We start from the raw sequence: 21704 nt of genomic DNA on the forward strand, positions 1-21704 counted from the left end.
CCAGCACCAGATGGGCACAGGCACCTGGGGGGCGCTGACGGGCACACCGAATACCAGCACACATATGCAAAGGGATACCCCCCCCCAGCTGAACCCACACGCATCCCCGACAGCATGCATGCGCGTCATACATATATTACGTTGCAGGGATCAAATGTCCCCACAATGTGATAAAAACCTGTTCTTTTGACATTGTGGGGACCGCCTTTTTGATCCCTACGTGGGGAAACTGAATTTCAGAAAAATTTGTCACTGCAATTAAAAAACTAAAAACGCTAAGTCTGTTTGGTTAGTTGGATAAAGTTTAACATTGTCACAGCTGCGATTAGAGTTCTTCCATTAGAAATGAAAGGAATGTCCCCACAAAGATATGAATACACGTATGTGTGTGTGTGGGTTTGCATGGATCACATTTGAGGATCAAATTGTCCCCAAAGTGTAGTAAAACCTGAAATTTCCCTACTTTTGGGGACATGTTTTGAGGTCCCCATTTGGATAACCTCAGGTTTTATAAATGTCTGTGAATGCAATCAAAAAAGTAAAAATGCCAAAAGTCTTGTATTTGGGTTGGTTACTTATGGTTAAGGTTAGGGATGGGTAGAGGTTAAGGGTGTCATGATTATGGTTTTCCCTATAGAAATGAATGGACGGTCCCCATTTAGAAAGGAAGACCAACGTGTGTGTGTGCGTGTGTGTGTGTGTGTGTGTGCCCAAGCAACATCCACTAAAGCACGGATATTCAAATCACAGTCCTCAAGGGTCAAGCACTGCTGATTTTCCTTTACCCATGAGCCAGGTGTGAAGCATCTGTGGCCAATTAGCATCAGTAATTATTAAACTAACTACCTGGGAGAACTGAAAACATGGCCTGGATTTGGAATTGAGGGTCAGATTTGAAGTGCCCTGTTCCAAAGCAGCAACCGGGGGAGGGGTGGAGGAGAAGGCGGGGCCAGGAGCAGCTGACCCCTCCCACAGAAAACACACACTCCAATGCAGGAAGCACATGGCCTAGAACAGTGGCCTGTACTACGAAGCGGGGTTACTGGCCTATCGGGGTAACTTGTCGAATTTAAGGTAGTCTGGGCAAAACGTAAGTGAACGAATATGAAGTCCATTTAAACTGTGGTACCTTAAATCCGACAAGTTACCCCGATAAGCCAGTAATCCCGCTTCGTAATACAGGCCACAGCAGCAGCACAGACAGCAAGCACTGCGACCACACAGATGGCTGTGTGACACGCTGACATGTGAGCAGGCCTTGCCCGTCACCAAAAGAGGTGAAACCTCACGTAAAGAGCCACAGTCCCACTGCAGAGCTCAAAAAGCCTCTACCTGCACATGCCAGAAGCAGCCTGAGAAAAATCACTCATGGAAAAATTTGTTCCCCCCATCAAAAAATACTGAAGTTCTGTGAAATATAAGAACAAGATGACAAAAAGTATATTAGATAATCAGTCAATAAATAGTAACAGTGTCTCTGAAGAGCCTTCAGGTTCCACAGCCGGGTATCAAACTTCCAAACCGCAGTGCCACAGCTGTGCTGCACATTCTAATATACAGTGGTACCTTGGAACACAAACTTGATTCATTCCAGAAGGCTGGACGAGTTGCAATTTGGTCAAGTGCCAAGTCAAATTTCCCCAAAATAAATAATGTAAATGAATTTAATCTGTTCCAGACCCCCAAATGATTGCCTATTCAAACTTACCTACCTACCTAACTAATGATAAAAAGCATTAACAATCAATAAGCAGCTAATACACACATAAAAAAGCACACATACAAAAGCGATAAAATAATGACAATCCCGTATCCCAAAGCGAGAGCAGACTCACACATACCACCTTCAAGTCTCGCTACAATTTCCTTTTTAAGTTCTACAGTTACTCTCACTTTCCTCTTTGGTTTGCTGCTAATCAATGCTCACTTTCTTTGGGGCCATGATTACTGTATCACTTAATATGCTGTAGATAAAGCAAAAAAATATATATTCACACCGAACACAGAAACACAGCTCTTGCATGTTGAACTCGGTTAAAGAGGTACCGCGAGACTGAGAACGATTCATATTCCCATCCCATTATAGGACCGTCTGCCTTTGTTTCAGCCCATCAGAGACGAGTCTAGATCTGTTTTAGCAGGTCTGTTTTGTTTCGTCAGGTGGTGAGTTTGCGGTCGAGTTTTGGTTAGATCTTACTAAAGTTCCAAGATAGAGGTCATGACAACAGTGTGAAAGATAGTGAACGGTCAAAAGTGCAGTTTTACTTTATTAAAAACAATTGACACATCAAACCTATTCTTAAAATGACAGGACTGCTGACATTACTTGTCGTAAATCGCTGCTGTTTTGGCCAAAGTCTAGCTATTGCCCCAGGAGTCGGCCACGGCGCCTTAACATAACGTCATTATCTCCATCAGTGCTTGGCGCATGTGCTCAGGAAGTAGATAATCAGACAAAAATGCATTCTCCTCCAAATAATACAATAAATCAGAATTTTCATAAAATACATACAAAATCACAACATGCGTCTATTTTTTTCCTCTCAAAGCAGATTTTCTGAAGTGCATGACAACAACCTAAATAACTCCTCCTTTATGTCAGACGGACTTAATAAAAATACCATCACAAACCTCAATGTGTCCTCTTTCAAGTATCCCCGCTCTCAACAAACACAAGCATCTCTTTTATATGTAATTATTAAAATAATCAACTTACATGTTTCTTCATGGCGTCTTATCTGTGGACACGCCCATGAGTGCAAGCTGCTACTGATATGCCAACGAGTTCATTCAAGGCAGATATAAGCCATATGCAGAAACACCGATCGAGAACAGTAAGCAAAATCAGGCAGTTTTGTATTTGCTATTTTTACAATGGCATGCTTCCTTTTTCCGACCGAAGAAGCTCTGCAACAAGTTCAATCATTTCTCGACAGCAGTGATGAAATTAATTCATCCTCCAATGAAGACTGCGACAGCAATGAGGACTGTTTTAAGAAGACATTATTTTAAATACTGGCACAAAACAAGCTGATTGTTCTTAATCGTGCTAAAATAGTTCTTGATTTCTCCATTCTGCTATACTTACCCTTCCTATTGTTTTCAACACACAGATAAACTACAAATTATACATGTTTTCGTCTTGTTTTACACTGACATTCGGCACTAGTCAGGCCCATTGACAGGCTGATTTGGGTAAGGGGAGTTCCCCAGGTGAATGTCATTCATATTCATGACCACAGCTGTTTGCCCAGGTAGTTCAGTTATAGCTCTCTGTTTATAAAACTAAAAGGAATTTGTGAATGACTTGCAGGCAGGTGCTGTGCACTGAATGCACTTTAGTTAGCATTTTACTCTCATTGCTGCTGGGACATTCTGAATGTTCGGAATAAAGACATTTTTGTTAAACATTTGTCCTTTTTTACCTTTGTGGAACCTAAATGGGGAATCGATAACAACCGGAATCAATAAGCAAAACTGAAAGTGAATCGGCATCAATGACATTCAAACGATACCCGACCCTATTTAAATGCGTTCAAGTTCCAAAGTTCTACTGTATATATTCTTGGATACTACACACAAAATTTACAAATCACACAAGAGAGAAAAGCACTGCAATCAGAACACATCCGATAAAACAAAATAGAAAAAAGAAAGACAGCTTTAATGTCAACAATTGTTCAAAGTTAGAGCCAGAGAACTAGCATCCTGTGTCTTTGGTAAACTTTCAAAATGAAACTAAATTCATTCAGACTGTTTATATCAGCATCTTCCGTCATTTGGTTAAATCTAAACAGCCATACAGTTATGAAGTCTCATCGGTTTCACCAAAAGACGGCAAGAGTGTGAGTGAGCCAACTTCACAACCATGACTGTGAGCTTTCAAGCTGTTACCATCTTGTGTAGATGTAATATATCCCAGACCACTAATTCACCACAGTTTCATTGTCAAATGAACAGCTCCATAAGCCCCTGTGCTGTGATAAAAAAGGATGATTGATCACTTAAATCTCCATGGCACAAGTTTATAGAGCCCTGGGTGCAGGAGATGAGAGTCAGCATCGTATGGCGCTTTTCCACTGGCATACAGGAACCACGCCACACTCGAGCCGTACCGCGAAGAGAGGATGGTTCCAGCTCACATGGTTTTCCTACTGCAGACGGGTCGGCTCAATAAAGGCGTTGCCGAGTTTGGAGACCGACAGTGAGATAAAACCAGAGAGACTCATTGCTGTTCACACTGTCACCATAAAGATTTACTGTGTTAATTTCTGCTAGCAAGTCTGTAAGAATCACCATGTTATGTTAGCATCAAAAATTAGGAGAATTACGATTAACTTGCACAAATTTACATTCGGATTCCATTTGTATTTCACATGTACGGTACTTTTTCAAGTAGGAGGTCGGAAATTTTCAAATTCCAATGTATTGGGAATACATCAATACATCGCAATGTGGAATATTACTAATAATGAATAGTATTTGCCCTTTTTCTTTCAGATAATCTAAGTATACTGCCACAGAACACCAGTATCTCCATGTATTTCAACCAATCAGATGTCGGTGATGCAATCAGCTGGATTTAGTCATGCTTTCGGCTCTGCCAGTAAGCAGGGCCATATCAGCGTGGGTACAGCTCACATACAGCTTGCACAATTTACAATGGAGAACCGTCTCTTAGTGGTACGGCTGGGTTCTTCGTGGTAGTGGAAAAGTGCCATTAGTCAAGGCAGGTAAGTCAATACCTACTGCCTCGCTGGAACCAGGGCAGAGCCCAGAGGTGCACGCACACCTTACAGTGCAGCTTCAGATGGCCAAGGGGCAATAAACAAGATGGGGAGGGGGGGGGGCAATGTAGCCATCGGCGCCGACAGCTTGCTCACTCACAGGTCCACTTTCAGAGAGAAGCGAACACTGGGATGAATTTTAACAGGGAAATTGTATGATGGCGCCATTTAAAGGCAACTCCTCAGTGATGGAGGAAGGCGACATCGGGCTGAAACGTGAGAGGCCAAAGGTCGTTCTGCGCCGACTTGCTTGGTGAGGCTGCATGTGGACACTCACCGGAAGGCTGGAGGGCCGTCCAGGCAGCCCGTCCTCTGGGCCACTCTTGCTCGATGCCATGGCCTGGCTGTTGGTCGGTGTGCTGGACTGTGAAGTGAACGAGTCCTGGGACAGCTCCTTCAGTGGGGGAGGGGGTACATACATCATCATTGGGCACCTCTATGTGTTTCAGTGTTTGTCTGACCATCCACCCCCCATCCAACTCACTCTCCCCTGTCTGCCTGTCTCTCCCCCAGTCTCTCCTGTCTGCCTGTCTCTCCCCCAGTCTCTCCTGTCTGCCTGTCTCTCCCCCAGTCTCTCCTGTCTGCCTGTCTCTCCCCCAGTCTCTCCTGTTTGCCTGTCTCTCCCCCAGTCTCTCCTGTCTGCCTGTCTCTCCCCCAGTCTCTCCTGTCTGCCTGTCTCTCCCCCAGTCTCTCCTGTCTGCCTGTCTCTCCCCCAGTCTCTCCTGTCTGCCTGTCTCTCCCCCAGTCTCTCCTGTCTGCCTGTCTCTCCCCCAGTCTCTCCTGTCTGCCTGTCTCTCCCCCAGTCTCTCTTGTCTGCCTGTCTCTCCCCCAGTCTCTCCACCTGCACTGACTTACAGTTTTATGAAGTGATGGCTTCCAGGGCACTGCACTCCTGTAGGCTGCTATTCCAGCCAGATATATCCTCATTACCATTTAGCAGGCGTTTAACCTGAAGTACCCTCTATAGAACACTATCCCTTACAAGACAACGTGGTTTTACCTGAGGAGGTGGGGGGAAGCGCTGGAACGAAGACTGCTGCTGTTGGAGAGGGGGGGTCTGCGAGTAGGGGGCCGGTTGGCCCTGCGGAGGCTGAGAGTGTCCCGGCGGCTGCTGGGACTGCGGGGGTTGAGCCGCCGCTTGCACCGGGGGCTGCTGAGAAGGTGGCTGCTGCTGCTGCTGCTGCTGCTGTGGATATCCTGCCTGACCCTGGGCGCCCGGAGGAGCCTGGGAACCCGGCTGTGGGGGCGGCTGTCCCGGGGCCACCTGCTGGTGGCCGTAGGGAGGCTGACTCTGGCCGTAGGGTGGCTGGCCCTGAGACTGCGTGTAGGGGGAACCGGGCTGGCTGTGCTGCCCATAGGGCCCCTGCTGCTGGCCCTGCTGGCTGTAGTAGGAGGCAGGGCTCTGCTGCCCGTAGGGACCCATCTGCATGGGGAGAGACGACACAGACTCAGGCCCTGCCCATCGACAGCCCCACCCTCCACACAGAGAGGGTGAGAAATGAGGAGGCACATAAATATTATAAATAAATATAGGGCGCTACCTGCTGGCCGTAAGGCATGCCAGCCATGCCCCCAGGGGTGCGACCCTGCATGCCCATAGGGTATCTCTGAGGGGCAGGCGGGCCGTAGCCTTGGCCGGGGTAAGGCACCCCCTGCTGCTGCCCAGGAGAGGGGCCCTGCTGGGGCTGCTGTGAGTAGGGGTTGGCAGCTCCATAGGGCTGGCCCCGCATCTTCGCCATGGGATCCATGGGGCTGGGGGGCTGTGGGGCAAGAGGAGAGCCGTGGCGTTAGACACGGACAGACAGCGATGGCGGTTGGGTCACCGCCAGTATTCCTGCACTCTGTCACACAGGGGAACTTTTCAAACGACGGGTCTCACTGGGAGGCCTAGTCTGCTGTGACACGGCAGTACCAAGCCCAGCAATGGGCGGCACAGTGACACAGCGAGAGGTGACCGGGCGACATGGTAGCACGCAAACTTGCAGACACCAGGCCTAGGCACTGGCGAGTGGCAGGCAGACATTAGCACAGAAGGACCAATCGGGTTTCCCACAATGCTCAACGGGAGATGCCAGACAGACACCTGGCCACAGTGATGACCTCCGTACACGTGTGCGGCAGCCCCCAACATCTGGATTCCTAAATGAATGAGAATCAAGCAGAGACTCGCCGGATGCAGGCCAGGGACAGCTGTGCCAGCAGCACACGCTTCCAAAAAGACATCCATCCGTGCCCTTTTCTGTATGAGCTATGCATCATATAGGGTCCAGGCCACTTTTTATGGATCATACGCAAGGAACAGAATATCAATACAGCTCCAAAAGAGAGTGGGAACCAGGGAGACCAAAGACAGACTCACTCTTCTTGTACATGTGAGATACAGGCAGGATGGAGGAAGAGGAGACGCGTAGACGCAGGTGAGGAGTGGGGCTGCGTTGGCCGGCAGCAAACCAGCGAGATGCTACTTTGCTTCCCACAGTGACTTTTCTACCTTTTTTTTTTTTTAAACCTCACTTAGGGTTAGTTGATGACTGAGCTATTTATAGCCCATGAAACGGCAGCCAGGCTGATGAATCCTAACACTTCCCAGCTGCACAGCCGCTAGAGGCCGATCCAGACGGTCGCTTGTGTTTCCACACAGACGCCCTGGCACAGGAGGAGGCTTGCAGGCACTGGCAGTGGGGGGAACCTTACTGCTGGGGGAGGAATGCCAAAGGTCTCAGAGGAAAGCCAGTCCATCCCAGGGTTTGGCTTCAGCCAGGCTCTGCTGCTCAGGGCGGATCGACAGCAAGCATGGAACTAAGCCCAGCCCCAGTTCTGCCACAGCCCGCCCCCATCCGGGGCTTTCCAGCTAGTCACGACGCTGTGTGAAGCGTGTCACCGGCAGCTTCTACCTGCAGGCCAACTTCTCGGTGCTCCAGAGCACTTTCTCCAAGAGAACTTGGAGAAATGAAGAGGCTCTGCGGACAGCTGAAGAGGCTCGGCGTGACACAGGAAGCAGGAAGAGCAGCTGCCAGACAGTGAGGCAGCAGAGCTTGCGCTACATTGCCAGTATGCACGTAACACTGAGGCACGGTGAGCAGGCCGAAACCTGCAAGCGAGAGAGCCCCACCCTCCCAAGCAGATCGCATGCACTCAACCCTCAGGAGAGTCACCCCCACACTCATCCCTCTCTCACTCGCTCAGGGATCAGTGGATGGGCAATAGACTCTTCAATGGCCAAATAGCAAACAATTAAAGGTGATTAGCTCATGGCTAATCTGCATATAAAGAAACCATAGCAGCCATTGGTGGGGGGAGGACATCATCTCCCTGTGTCTGGAACAGATCAGAAGCAACCACTGCTAGTATGATCCAGCACATGCCAGCCAATGAGGAGGGGAGACATGGAAGTTTACAGCATAAAATATTTTACGCTTAAACAGCCATCTTTGTGACTAATTTTTCAATGGCCATTTCCAAAATTACTAACACTGCCAGAAAACAAGACCAGGTGATGGACTGCTGCTTAATAAAGTTTCATCTAATCATAAAACAAGGAAAAATGTTTACTTCGAGGCTGTAATACATATAGGTTCAATATTTCGATAAACAAACAACGAACCTTTCAACCTTCTTGACGAACTGACCCAAAAAAATAAGCAAAAAAAAAAAACGTTCATTGATTTGCGGATAAAATACCTGTAGAGACGTAGTAGGATCACAGCACCTAACTGTGCCCTTTCTTGGCTGCACCTTTAGGACAGCCTTGGGGTGCGTGACACCTTAACAGCCTGAACTCCCAGCCCTACAAGCCCTAAATGCCTGTGCATCTCTAGGCGGAGTCGTGGTGCCAAACCTTAACTTAGACACGAGATAAGGACCTAGACTGAAAGCAAATAGGACAGCGCTTATGTGTGACGATGAAAACTGCAGTTCCGATAGTTTACAAAAGCAAAGACCTCAAAAAAGCAAATATTAGGAAGCTTTTTGTTTAAAGAGAATTTATCAGTGTCACTTTTGCAATGGGTTGTACAAATGTTCTCTTTTCATGTTCGAGTTACTTCATTTTAACACTGATCATAGTTCATACAGCCCCTCAACCACCCACGCTGTACTAGCTCACCCATCACAGTAATAGGACTACAAGCCTGAGCACTACTGAATGCTACCAGTTTGCACCTTAATTTCCCCTCAGGGATTAATAAATTTGTGCTGCAAGAACATGCAAAATAATGCGTCGCTTCAGAGAGTGAGGTATTTGACGAACACCATACAAAACACTTAAAAATATCTACAAACATGCACACCATTTAGAGCACATCAGACTAGTGCAGTCTTTGTGCTTAATGTGTGTAATTAGTTCTCAATGACATCTTCTGGCCAAGGCCACACCCATCCGTGTGACAGCCAATTGCAGGCTGCCCCAGAGGAGGCGTGGCATGACTGCATCCTAACGTCGCATTGGCACGTGTTGTTCTGACAGTGTGTGCTCAGAAAGGCAGCAGACAGCTGAGCCAGAGCAGCAAATTACCATGTTAATCCTACTTTCTCTTCAAAACAAAGTTCAATGAAAGGGATTACCATGATTTAGGCTTGGCCTAAATGAAAGACTCACCATGTGAAATTTACACACATGCCAGCGCCACTTTCCATGGGCTCAGGCAGGTCGAACGAATCACCCAGTCACCCTCTCACACACACACACACACACACACACACACACACACACACACACACACACACACACACACACACACACACACACACACACACACACACACACACACACACACACACCTCTGGGCAAAGCTGGCATGGCCACATTATACCATGGTGCTCAGGCAAGTAGCAACAGCAAAGAGGAGAAAGATTATATTCATCTTTAATATTAATAATGAAAGTAATGAAAGAGGGACGCAGCATGTAAGGTTTCCCCATAATCCTTGCCAACAGTAACACAACACTAGAAAATGTGGTGCAACTGACCATGCAAAGTTACATACCTCAGTTAGTGGTGCAAATTTGGACAGATACTGGAAAATCATATTTTAGTCTAATATAGCCAATATTAGAACACTGGAACATAAATTTACAAACAAGAAGAGGCCATTTCGCCCCTCAAGCTGGTCTGGGGAGAACTCAACTAATACCTCAGAGTTGTTACAATCTTATGTAGTTCTGATTTAAAGATACCCAAGGTTTTAGCTTGCACTACACCAACAGGAAGACTATTCCATATTCTAACCACATGCTGTGTAAAGAAGTGTTTTCTCAAATCCAGTTTAAAATGTTCCCCTGCTAATTTCCACCTATGGCCTTGTATTTGAACTAATACTGAAGTAACTATTTGGGTGAACAGCATCCAGACCTGTTAGAATCTTATATACCTGGATCATGTCCCTGCTTAGTCTCTTTTGCTTGAGGCTGAACAGATTCAGCTCAGCTAACCTCTCCTCATAAGACATTCCTCTAAGACCAGGAACCATTCTCGTAGCCCTATGTTGAACCCTTTCTAAGGCAGCAATGTCCTTGTTAAGGTATGGTGACCAAACCTGCACACAATATTCTAGGTGGGGAATTATATAATTGTAGCATCACCTCCCTTGACTTTAACTCCACACATCTAGAGATGTAACCCAACATTCTATTGGCCTTTTTTATTGCTTCCCCACACTGGCAAGAGTGGGACATGGAAACATCAACATACACACCAAGGTCTTTCTCATAATCAGCTACCTTTATTTCAGTGGAACCTATAAAATATCTGTACTTTATGCTTCTGCTCCCTGCATGGATTATATTTGTCTACGTGTGCGTGTGTGTATATATATGCAGTGTTTCCCCTACCTTTATATTAAGGGTGCACCCCCCCCCTTGAAGGTCAAGATAATTTTATTTAATTTTATTGTCTACATAGCACCAGATCACAACAGAAGTCATTTAATGTTACCTTCCCTATAGAACAGGTCAATACATTGTCCTTTTATTAAACAAACCAAACAGCCTTATGTTATTTATCTTATTTACACAACAGCTTGTCATTTTTGCGCATGCCAGAGTTCTGCCCCGATGTGCGCGCACAGACAAGTGAGTGTCCCACCAGCGGACAGAGAGCACGCGTCAGAAAATATGTTGTGTCAACCACCTGAAAGGCAGACAAAAATACGTTTCACAATGGGATTTTTTGCTTTAAACTACTAGTATTTTAAGCTATCAGCTATCACCTTTAAAGTCTAACAGTTAATGTTTTTGCAAGTCAAGACAAACATCCGCAACAGGCTGCAAGGAGACCATCTTGCAGCCTGCATGCAGATCTCAATAAATGGGCCAGACGTTTCTGGCTTCCCATATCAAGAGGCTCTAGAAATGTTCTTCCAGAAGCCCAGAAAGATACACTGCAGTGACAAAAGCTGCACACTTTGTAGATACTTGTTATAAAAAGAAATGTTCTGATGTTTGGTTCAGTTGTCATATTGACTGCTGTCAATAAAAGAAACACATGAACACCATGAATCCTGTCGGTGTCCGTCTGCCCCCCCACTCTGTAAACCTAGGGGAAACACTGATATGTCAATATTGTTTAGGTAAATTAGGAACAATAGTGATCCTAAAATTGAACCCTGTGGTACCCCGCTATGAATGCAGGCTGACTGTGTTCATCAGTTTTCAATCCAAGCTGCTAGAGTTTCTTTGATCTTAAGCAGGAACCGTTTGTGTTAAATAGATCACATCGTAGGCCTTTTTCTGGTCAATTTGTCTTGTAGCTTTCTCAAAGAACTCAATTAGATTAGTTAAACAGGATCTACCTCTCCTAAATCCGTGTTGGCTCTCTCTCAGAATGTTACTTGAATCCAGGTAATCTACCATTTTCACTTGGATTATAGCTGGCATTACTTTCAAACTAATTGGCCTATAGTTTTCTATCCCTTTTTTGAATATGAGCGTTATATTAGCACACTTCCAATCAGAAGGTACCACACCACCAGATAAGGATTTCTGAAATAGTAAAGTTAAAGGTCGGCAAGTAACATCCCTCATCTCAAAAACTATAGGTAAGATGTCATCAGGTCACTGCCATTTATTTATTTTGAGTTTAGCTAGGTTTTGCAGCACATCAGCTTCAGTTATACATATATTAGTCATAGACGATGCTGAATTAGTAATAGGAGTCGGTATGTCACTTGTGTCATTTACAGTGAATACCCATGCAAAACAATTAATAATCTCATTAACTATATGAATTTAATTTTCAATTATAAGACCCTTACTATCCAGCAGATTTATTGATTTCAGCTTTTAGAGCTCTTTCGGTGTTAAAAGTATTGATACTGATAACCAGCTAACCTCTGAGCCACTTGAGGTTCCATAGTTGTTTATTCTGTGGAAAACAAAAGATCAATCTGTGGGCCAGTACTTTGAGACCTCTTATAAGTGTTGTAAGAGCAACAAAAACCTTTGTATTCCACTACGGAAACTGGCCGATCGTGCAGTGCAATCATCTCCATGATTGTAATAGTTATGGTCTTTAGGTCTGGTACTCCCAACTTTGAATACTGATAACATTTATGTATTGGTTGGCAATATCAGCCAACACGGACACATCGAAATTATGTAGATATCTAGATTTGTAATGAATAAAGCCCGGTACCAGTATATTAACTGATATATCATGCATCCTTAACTAGTTAAATTCAACAATTCTCTATGCACTGCCTCCTTGAGATGCTTGGGTGCAAATTTCTGAGTGGGCTTTATGGACTGGTACAGCAAAGGTCACTCAGGGAGGTTGCTGTTAGAGTAAAGTTGAACACTGGAAATCAACATCTTCCGAATTAAACGTTAGGACTGTCACTAACGATTACATCAATAATTGCGCAATCTACTGATTAATCTGCCAATTCAACGAGTAATATATAATATAAAAATACATGGCAACCAGTGCACGGCCGGAACCAGCAAAATATTGCAGAGTACACACTTGGCATCACAAACAGCCAATTTAGGCACTCTAGTTCATTTAAGTTACATGTTTATGGACAGTGGAAGGACACCGGAGAATCCGACAAAAAAAAACCACACACACACAGGGTGAACATGCAAACTTCACACACAAAGTACAACACTGTGCCACTCTCAATACTAGGCTTGCACAAAGTGCAATGTTAATATTGACATAAATGTTAATTAATGAACATACATCTGTCACATCACAAGGACAGTGATAGTCTTCTGGGTTCACTTCAAACCATCAATAAGCATCAAAAACATTTTTTGGTCAGTCATAGGCAACAAAATTAGGAAGGTCTGCAATTTTAATACATAACCATTTAATATTTTTTGGCAGCGTACCATATTATGCAAGACGATGCGGCCAAGTGATGAGGCCATAACCTTTATTTTAGCAGTGAATATTCTGACATAGCTGAAGTAAATTAAGCAAAATGACTGAAGTAAAAGTGATGACAAACACAGGTTAGGCTATTCTGAGGCGCTAAATGGCATATATCTATGGTTAACCTCATATTAATGGGTGAGTCTGTTAAACCCAAATGTCTTCTTTTAAGATGCAGTTGCACTGCAGTTATGCTGTGGTGCTATTTAAGGGAGCTTTCCACCACACCAAGTACCGTAATTTAGGTACTTTCACTTTCCCAGTACCAAAAGTGCCAAACCAGCTGGGGTACTACTTTGGTGCTTTGGGGTGGGAATGCCTCTGAAACACAATACGAATGCCGCCTTGAAAGCAATTGCAAACTCAGAAAAACGATAAAGTAAAAATAAAAATTGGGATCTAGTCCAAAGAACAAAATCAGGATGACATGGCAAGAAACTGAAGAATATTTTGTTTAATATACTAGGAAAGCAGGCATATAGTATGATGTGTGATGTCCTACCAATGTGATTTTGTTGTAATAAATATTTATGAAACAAAAAAAGGAGTTCATAAATTCCTCACAAACCTGTCTTCGAGTGATTTAAACAGCAGGGACGAAAATGATTATGATAGTTTCGGAGAACACATGTGGCGCTCAAGCAAAAGCAGTGGAGGTAAACTTTAAACTGATTTTTAAACATATATTACATAATATATAAAAGGAATAATTCAAATTTCAAAGCCTGCTATTTTTTTTCTTTGACAGAATTAGGGAGTAAAAATAATTTAGGGAACCTTTAACCCCCTGCACTATAATGTCCACACACAGAATTGAAAGTAAGAGAAAGCCTAATCTTAATCTAGCTTACTAGCGATTTAAGAGCTGCATGCGCATAAAATGCGATGTTGGTATTAATATCGGACATTATCCAGACATATCACAGCCATTTTTCAAATTCATTACAAAATGCCCCGCCTCACATTGTGATGTCATTCAGCACCGGTATCAGTTTTTACGGCAGTGGAAAACTAACACCTTGAATCACAAACAGCCTACCATGTACCATACTTTTGGTACTACCACCTTGGCATCACAAACAGCCAATTTAGGCACTCCAGTTCATGGAGTGGCTGTTTGTGATGCCAAGGTGGTAGTACCAAAAGTATGGTACATGGTGCAGTGGAAAAGCACCCAAAGTTCTGCTTTGCAAAACTGTCAGACAACTGCTATTTTCATTCACTTTTAAAAGTAAAGTGCTTCAACACAACTGGGGCTTTCGATCTTTATTTAGACCCTCACCCAATAGGCGCCATATTCTTTATGTCATATTGCCATATAATCGAGAAGGAAATTTTTAAATTGATGTTTTTTAATCAGAGTAATTGTGACAGCTCTATTAAACTTGATTACTTTTCGGCAGCAATTGCACAGGGTACTTCCTACAGTATTATGACAGTAAGTGTGCTGATAAGTGACCAGGTACAACAGAGCCTAGTCATTTGACAGCGCCCCCTACTGCATGTCAAGGCCAAAAAATCCATAACACCATCCATGAACATCAAAGACAAAAGACAAACACACACGGCCAGAAAACACACTCTTCACAGAGTGCAAAAAAATCTCAATTTCCTCCTAATTAAAGTAAAAACAAACACACCCTAACATTCTCTTGCACAGCTTAACAGTGCTTATTTACCATTCTATATTCGCAAACAACCATTTCAATGACACGTATGACAGCTATGGTGCGTTTCGCCATAAATTGCATCACAGGAGTATGGATGACGACAGGAGTCAACCTGACCCCTCAGTCCGAAACAAAATGTATGAAAGGAGCCCTGGAAGGCTGTGGATTCCATCACGGCGAGGTCAGCACACTGAACATCACCCATGATCAGAAAGTATCACAGTGCTGAGGCTGTAAGACGACGAACGCGAATGGCCCTCAAAAGGTCAGGGAGCTTGCCACGTATTACACTTTTACCCCCAAAAGTCTCTGGTCATTAGGGGGCACCAATCGAGCGAGAACAGCAGGCTCCAACAACCCAAGCACCAGCACAGGGAGCTGAGCTCACCTCAAGCACAGCAAGGGCCGACACAGCAACCTCACATCAGGGAGTGTTAGGATCGATTTATGCTTGGCGCTTGCAACTTGTCATGACCACCACATGTCATCTGCGTTGATTCTATGTGTCATCTGTGATCCTATGCAAGGAATTGATGCTACACATACTCGAGATGCAGTACCACAAAAATCTTGGAGACAATTTGGTCACCTTTTGTCACAAGTGTGTGTTTATATGGTACACTTAGTATTAAAGTAGCATACAATTTTTTTTTTAAGAAATGATTGGCTGGCAGATATTCAAAAACATAAAATACTTTGAGACAAGAGGAAAAAAAAAACTTATGGACATTATTGTGTGCCTCTATGTACAATGTTATCAGAATTTGGCAGTTTAAGTTTCTTCTGCTTCTAAGTTCAATCTGAGCTTAAAAAAAAAAAAAAAAAAAAAAAGCAGGGTACCAAGTACAGCGCAGCAAGTACATTTTCTTACTTGCTTATTTTCATAAGTAATTTTTCAATATAGTTCCAGTATTCAGAAATCTTGGTGATTAAATTCGGCAAGAGCGTGGGGGTTTGCATTTTGCTAAAACATTTATATTGTTATAGGAAAGAAAACATAGCAAGCATTGAAATTTTAATAATCGTTCAGTTTCAAGATTAAAATAATGTGAAGCATATAGCAGTGGCAGAGCTCTGCATGTGCTTTCAGAGCCAATCCTCATCAATTTCATCATGGCTCTTTAAATTACTCATAGACATGTTTGTGAGAAATTGATTTAGAACTCATTTTTGCTTTAGAAATATTGCAATATTTATCACAAAAAAATATGTTGTGTTCTCTGATATTCTGCAGCCATAATTCTAAATACAAAATACTAACTACTATAAGATATCTAACAATACATAATGGAACATTGAACCTGAGGTAGTAAAATGATATGTGCCAAAGAGAAATACCAATACAATGTGGAGAGAGGTAGGATATAGAGAATGTTGAAGGCATTACAAAATTAGCAAAGCAGCGTGGAGACAGCGAGTATAAAACATTTCATACTACAACCTCATACAAACAAGTAAGACTGGAAACAAAGTAGCCAACCAAGATGACTTTCTTGCATTGCCCCTGGTGAATACAACTTCTAATCCTTCAGACTAACATAAACTACACTTGCAAGTATGAATAGCAGCATTGCTTGCGTAGTGACAACACGCGTAAACCAGCCGGGAAAACGGACGAGAGAGTGCTGAACTGGAGACGAGTACAACCAAAGTATATGACTCCCAAACGGTTATCAATAATTTTGAACCTGAGGAATACTGTGGTTACGCACTCACAGTAAAATAAACCTCAGCATGTTACCTGCTAAACAAAACTCTGACAGCTGGCTGACACCTTAGTTCCATCTAAATAACGGAGGCATAACAGACTCAAAGAAATAAGCCCTGGACTGAGATCAGGACTAACAGCCTTACAGTCACTCCTGTACCAGGATCACAATTGTTCCAGGATTACATGTTACATGGCATCTGATGGTTCCCACTCAAGTCCTCTTTTGACCATCTTAGAATGAGACAATTGAATTTGCAGGACTGAAATCACATGTGTGTCAGCAAAAACTGCTTGTTTCAATCCCTGCAAAGTAGCAAATACAAATTAAGACAGGACGATAAATGATTAAGCAATTAAAATTCTGCTTTCAATTTTACAAAAGGTCAGATAAAACAACCCTTCTAGCAATACCTCTGTTTCCAAATTTTTTGGCTTTTACATATCCCACATAAAGCATTACGAATTATAATTAACATTCTACTTATTTAAATTACACAAGTCAAACAATTAACAGCAAGCACAACGGGTATTTCACCAGAACCATGCCCAAAAAAACACTACTGTGTTGGGATCCGTGACCTATACCAGCTGGAAAATCAGACGTAACATTTAATGCCTGTATGAAACACGTCCCCATAGTTCACTTGTGATCATTAAAAGCATTAAAGTCTAAACGGCCCAGACAGACACCCATATGCAGATTATACAGCAACACTGCAAAAGCAAATCCTGGTCACAATTTATGTGCAATTCCGTGGGCAGCCAGATTTAACTTAAACAGACAGTGCATTAAGAGGAATTTCAGTACAGTCCTTAACAGAATATGGCACCCTTTATGAGAAAGTCTTAACAGTAAGAGGACAGCATTAAGAACTGAGTACTGCAGAGCGCCGCCTTGTCCCAGCCAAGATCTTTGCTCCATCGATGGCTTGGCTTCTGCAGTGTGACTGAGCAGACACACAATTCAAGACAAAACTGACCAGGATTATTTGCAGTAATGAAGTTTATACAGAACAAATCAACATGCTGAGTAACACAACCTATTTTTCAAAAAACAAATAAGACTGAATAGGTTTTACAGATTAAGCACATTACCAGAAGTCCCAAATGAACATGGTAACAAGCCTGGTAACAAGTTTATCCTGTTCAGGGCACAACCCACAAACGCAGGACAGACTTAGAGCTCAGCCTACAATCCATGTCTCATCTATGCCACCCAGAGGCTGTGATGAGGGCCTCGGCCTGGGGAGCAACAGCGTATAACGTTAGGGCAGAGCATTAGTGCCTCCTACAGAGCTGACAAGCACCTGCAAGTGGAGAGAGCAGCACGTGAAGGGTGCCAGACTCCACAGCAATACAGGATCTGTGCCCTGCAGCAATCGGCTGTAGGAGCATGAGGGACCACATCCAGATGGGAAAAGCAGGCACCTGACCTTGTCTACATCTGCATACAGATGCAGTTTCACAGAAATACAGTTATGAAATTTGGATGGCAGAGGGATTAAACTACACTTAAAATAAAAAACACATATACAACCAACAGCACAGTCCAGACATTATACGGTTCTCACACTTCAAGAGTTACAACATGGAGCCCTTCAAAAACGATTTCTATCGCCATCATATTGGTGGCCTACTACTAATCATAATATAATTACACATAACCACACAATAATTTTTTTTTTTTTTATTTCTTTTTTTGGGACAATGCACATTAATGAACAAACACTACAATGACATAATCAAGCAATGCTTGTAAATGAGCCAGATTGTAGCACAATCGCTAATTTACATCTGTAGTCCCTACATAAGAAAACATGACATACAAAGACGACATGAATTCAAACAAGTCCGAAGTGGAAGCCAGTTTTCAATCCAGAAAAAACAACCAATATCCAAGAAAACATTCAATGAAGTCTCGAGTTAAATATGTCATCCAAATTAAAGTAACAGCTATGCAACATACTGAAAAACTTGAGATTTTCCAAAGAGGTTTTCAATTAATCAGATTTAAGACTGTCTTTTAGCATGTTAAGAGGTAAAAAGAGAAATAAAAAAAGAAAATGCTGTGAAAATGCTTAATTGGGGATGCTCAGCGCGCATTTCTGAAACGGAGCCGGCGACAGGAGCTAGAGACTCGGCTCGCCCGAGAGCCCGGAGCTCAAGACCGGCGGCGACGCGCCTCTTACGCGCGCCGTTCAAGTATAAGAGCTAATCAGGGATTGTTGCGGCATTACATCAGATGCAATTATAAATGGCCAAGAGCGCAGGGTGGGGAGCCAATCAGATCTCAGCTCGCGTGTCAACCTAAGACCAACTGTCTCCTGCCTTTGACAGAAGGATTTTACCTCCATAATTCAAATCCCAAAGCAAAGCGATCTGCACTCGCTGTAATGGCCGGCAATGTTTACCGGCCGCCCGAGCACACAACGCTAGAAGCTAAATAAACGTGCCGGCTCGTCGGAAAGAGGCCGTCTAATAAGAATAAGCAGTGGACGGCGTATATCTGCAGCTTCTCACAAAATAACACTTTTTTGGTACTTTTTTACTGCAGACAGACACCCTTCACACACAGATCGCAAACGGCTCTCGCATTCGTACAGGACCCGCAATGACTGCAATTTTTCCAGAGCTGGAGAAGGCAGACACGCCGATATCAAACATACTGTCAGAAATTATCAGATCGATGCGTGCAGCTAATCTACCAACAAATCTTACTCAGTTCACGGAATAAACACAAACGATAACGTATTAGAACAGTAAAACAGCCATAATGACAGCAGTCGAATGACGTTTGGAGCGCCTTTCGCTGCAGATAAACACGTTCGGCAAAATCAGCCCTTCTCACCCGTTTACCCCAGTAAAAGTACACTGCCCCACGCCCCACGACTACCCAACTTACGATATGCACCTCGGGAAATCAAACGGGTGACTTTTCGTGCAATATCAGGCCACGCTTACAAGACATAAGTACAGTAAACCGAGGTGCTGTTAGGAAAAGGCAAGAGGCAGCCATTTTAGAGAGGCTGTGTAGACAATGGCAGGTCCATAGCAATGTGTTGCACTCTACACCATTTACACCGAGCCTCCAGAGCTGCGCGGCACGGGCTACGGGTGCCCAGGGCTCAACCGGGACCTACCTGATTTCGGGTCAGAGGCTGTCCGGAGTTTCCCGGGCTAATAGGCGGTGGGTGATGGCTCCTTTGTTGCCAAGCCTGGTGGCCCCCACCACCATACTGACTGCTGCTTCCCATGTCTGGTGGTCCCTTGTTAGCCCCTTCCTGGTTGTTGTAGTCGCTCGGTAGGTAGCTCTGGTAGCCCCGCGAAGAGCTGGGCGAGGTCAGGAGCTGATTTAGGGTCGGGGTAGGAGTGGAGTTAGGCGGCTGGCTTCCCGAGTTATACCTCTGAGCGTTGTAGGAGGCAGCCATAGCAGTGGTTCCTCCCGCTGGCTGCTGCTGCTTGCCTGGCTGCCCCCCAGCCGCCGGGGGCTGGTTGCTTCTCGGGGAATTCATGGCGTAGCCGGGGCCTGGGTAGGGCGTCCGGTTCGGGAACTGGCTGTAGCTATTAAACTGGTGGTTAGGGAAGCCGTGCTCATGAGAACTGGGCTGATATGAGTCCATCATATTGCCTGGCTGCACAGCCGGCCCCGCTGCCGCTGCCATGCCAGGGCTTTGTTGTCCGCCATGTTGATGAAAAGGGGGCCGGCTGTAGTGCTGGCTGTAACCGTAGGGAGATGGAGGAAAACCGCCCGGGTGATGGTGTCCCATCCCGGGATGGCTATTCCCGTCAGGTCCCACTGAATCATTCTGGTTATTATTATTGTTCAACCTGGACGGATTCCCGTTGCCGTTCTTCATCTCAGGATCCCCTCCTCCCCCCGCATTTCCAGCATCGGCCCCGTCCTGCAGATCCTTCTGACCCGGAGATCCGCTCTCTGATCCCGGTTCCTTATTTTCCTGCTGCTTTTCCCCCGGTACCGATTCCTCGAGCGGGTCCCGATCAGCCTTTTTTAGTTCGGAAGGCGGACTGCTGTTGAGAGTGGCGGCGCTAGCGACCTGAGCGGCCATGATATCCCTCTCTCTCCCTCTCTTTCACAGCGAGTTAGTCACAATCAGCCTCTCAGTAGCATTGAATACAAATACAATTATTTATACCAATGTTCCCGTGTCCCGGTTCATCCCCCCCCAACACCAGACAGAATCCGGGTTGGCCTACCGGTTCCGAGTCGAATAAAAAGTTAATGGAAGAATATAAATAAAGATCCCGGGAAATAATTTAAGCGACACTGAATGTGGGGGGGCTTCTGTTACAGAGCGAGACTGAGGGCGAGAAACTGATCAAACCAGCACGAGGCTTCGCGAGACACAGCCATTTTACTGAGGCACGCGGAAAGACGCAAAACGCGGAGCGGAGTGGGTCCCACAGTCCCGCTGGAATGGGACGGGCTAGGCCTATTCTATATGTTTTTTAAAATTACATTAGACCACGATAGTTTTATTTATTACATATAGCCAAATGTCGTCGTTTTTAAACACCTATAACAGAATAATCTTCATACTGAAACCATGTAGTAACTCCTCGTACTAGTAATATAGAAATAAAATACATTATACAATTATATATTTTATTTTTCATGGATTATATGTTCTATACATTCCACATTTAAAATGTTATCGTGTGCCGTGCGTTATAAGTCTTAATTTGTTATATGCACAGTATGGCAGAGAATACACGCTAAATAAATATCGCAATAATATAAAAAAAGATAATGTAGAACAATATATCATGTGCTTGGTATAACGACATTCATCTTTTGGACTCTCAATTCAAATGTGTGAAGACTGACTCGGGACTACAGCGTCCCATCGCATGTATTGCGCGCAAATGAGAAGAATGTTATCAGCGAAGATGTGGAGCCAGGCAGGCATGGAATTACAGCCGGGGAGCGAGCGAGTGAGCGATGGTGAGAGAGAGAAAGACGGAGGATGGGGGATGGACTGAACCAGTCAGAGAGCAGGAAGTGAGCACGAAAAAAATAAAAGGCGAAGGAAAAAGCAGAATAAGTCACAGGGGCCGATTGAATCAAAATACTACTTCTAAGGAAAAACTATCCCCAGTCTTCGACGTATTGATTATTGCTCCTTGGAAAGACCAATAGCTGT

General features: G+C 44.3%; 1 protein-coding gene across 2 annotated transcripts in view; it reads right to left on the bottom strand.

Moving 5' to 3' along the window:
* The window catches only part of LOC111839703 (AT-rich interactive domain-containing protein 1A-like), a 35573-nt gene extending 14619 nt beyond the window's left edge, over positions 1-20954 (bottom strand). The window contains exons 1-4 of one of the 2 annotated variants that reach the window (XM_072705375.1): positions 19683-20954; positions 6329-6547; positions 5788-6210; positions 5065-5181 (exon numbers count right to left, since the gene is read on the bottom strand). In XM_072705375.1, the coding sequence (XP_072561476.1) occupies positions 5065-5181; positions 5788-6210; positions 6329-6547; positions 19683-20609 (1686 nt within the window). In that variant the 5' untranslated portion in view covers positions 20610-20954. The remainder of the gene's footprint in view (positions 1-5064; positions 5182-5787; positions 6211-6328; positions 6548-19682) is intronic. The other variant, XM_072705376.1, reaches the window with a different exon arrangement.
* Between the last annotated feature and the right edge of the window lie 750 nt (positions 20955-21704).

Source organism: Paramormyrops kingsleyae, chromosome 23, assembly GCF_048594095.1.
Source record: "Paramormyrops kingsleyae isolate MSU_618 chromosome 23, PKINGS_0.4, whole genome shotgun sequence".
Classification (NCBI taxonomy): Eukaryota; Metazoa; Chordata; class Actinopteri; order Osteoglossiformes; family Mormyridae; genus Paramormyrops; species Paramormyrops kingsleyae.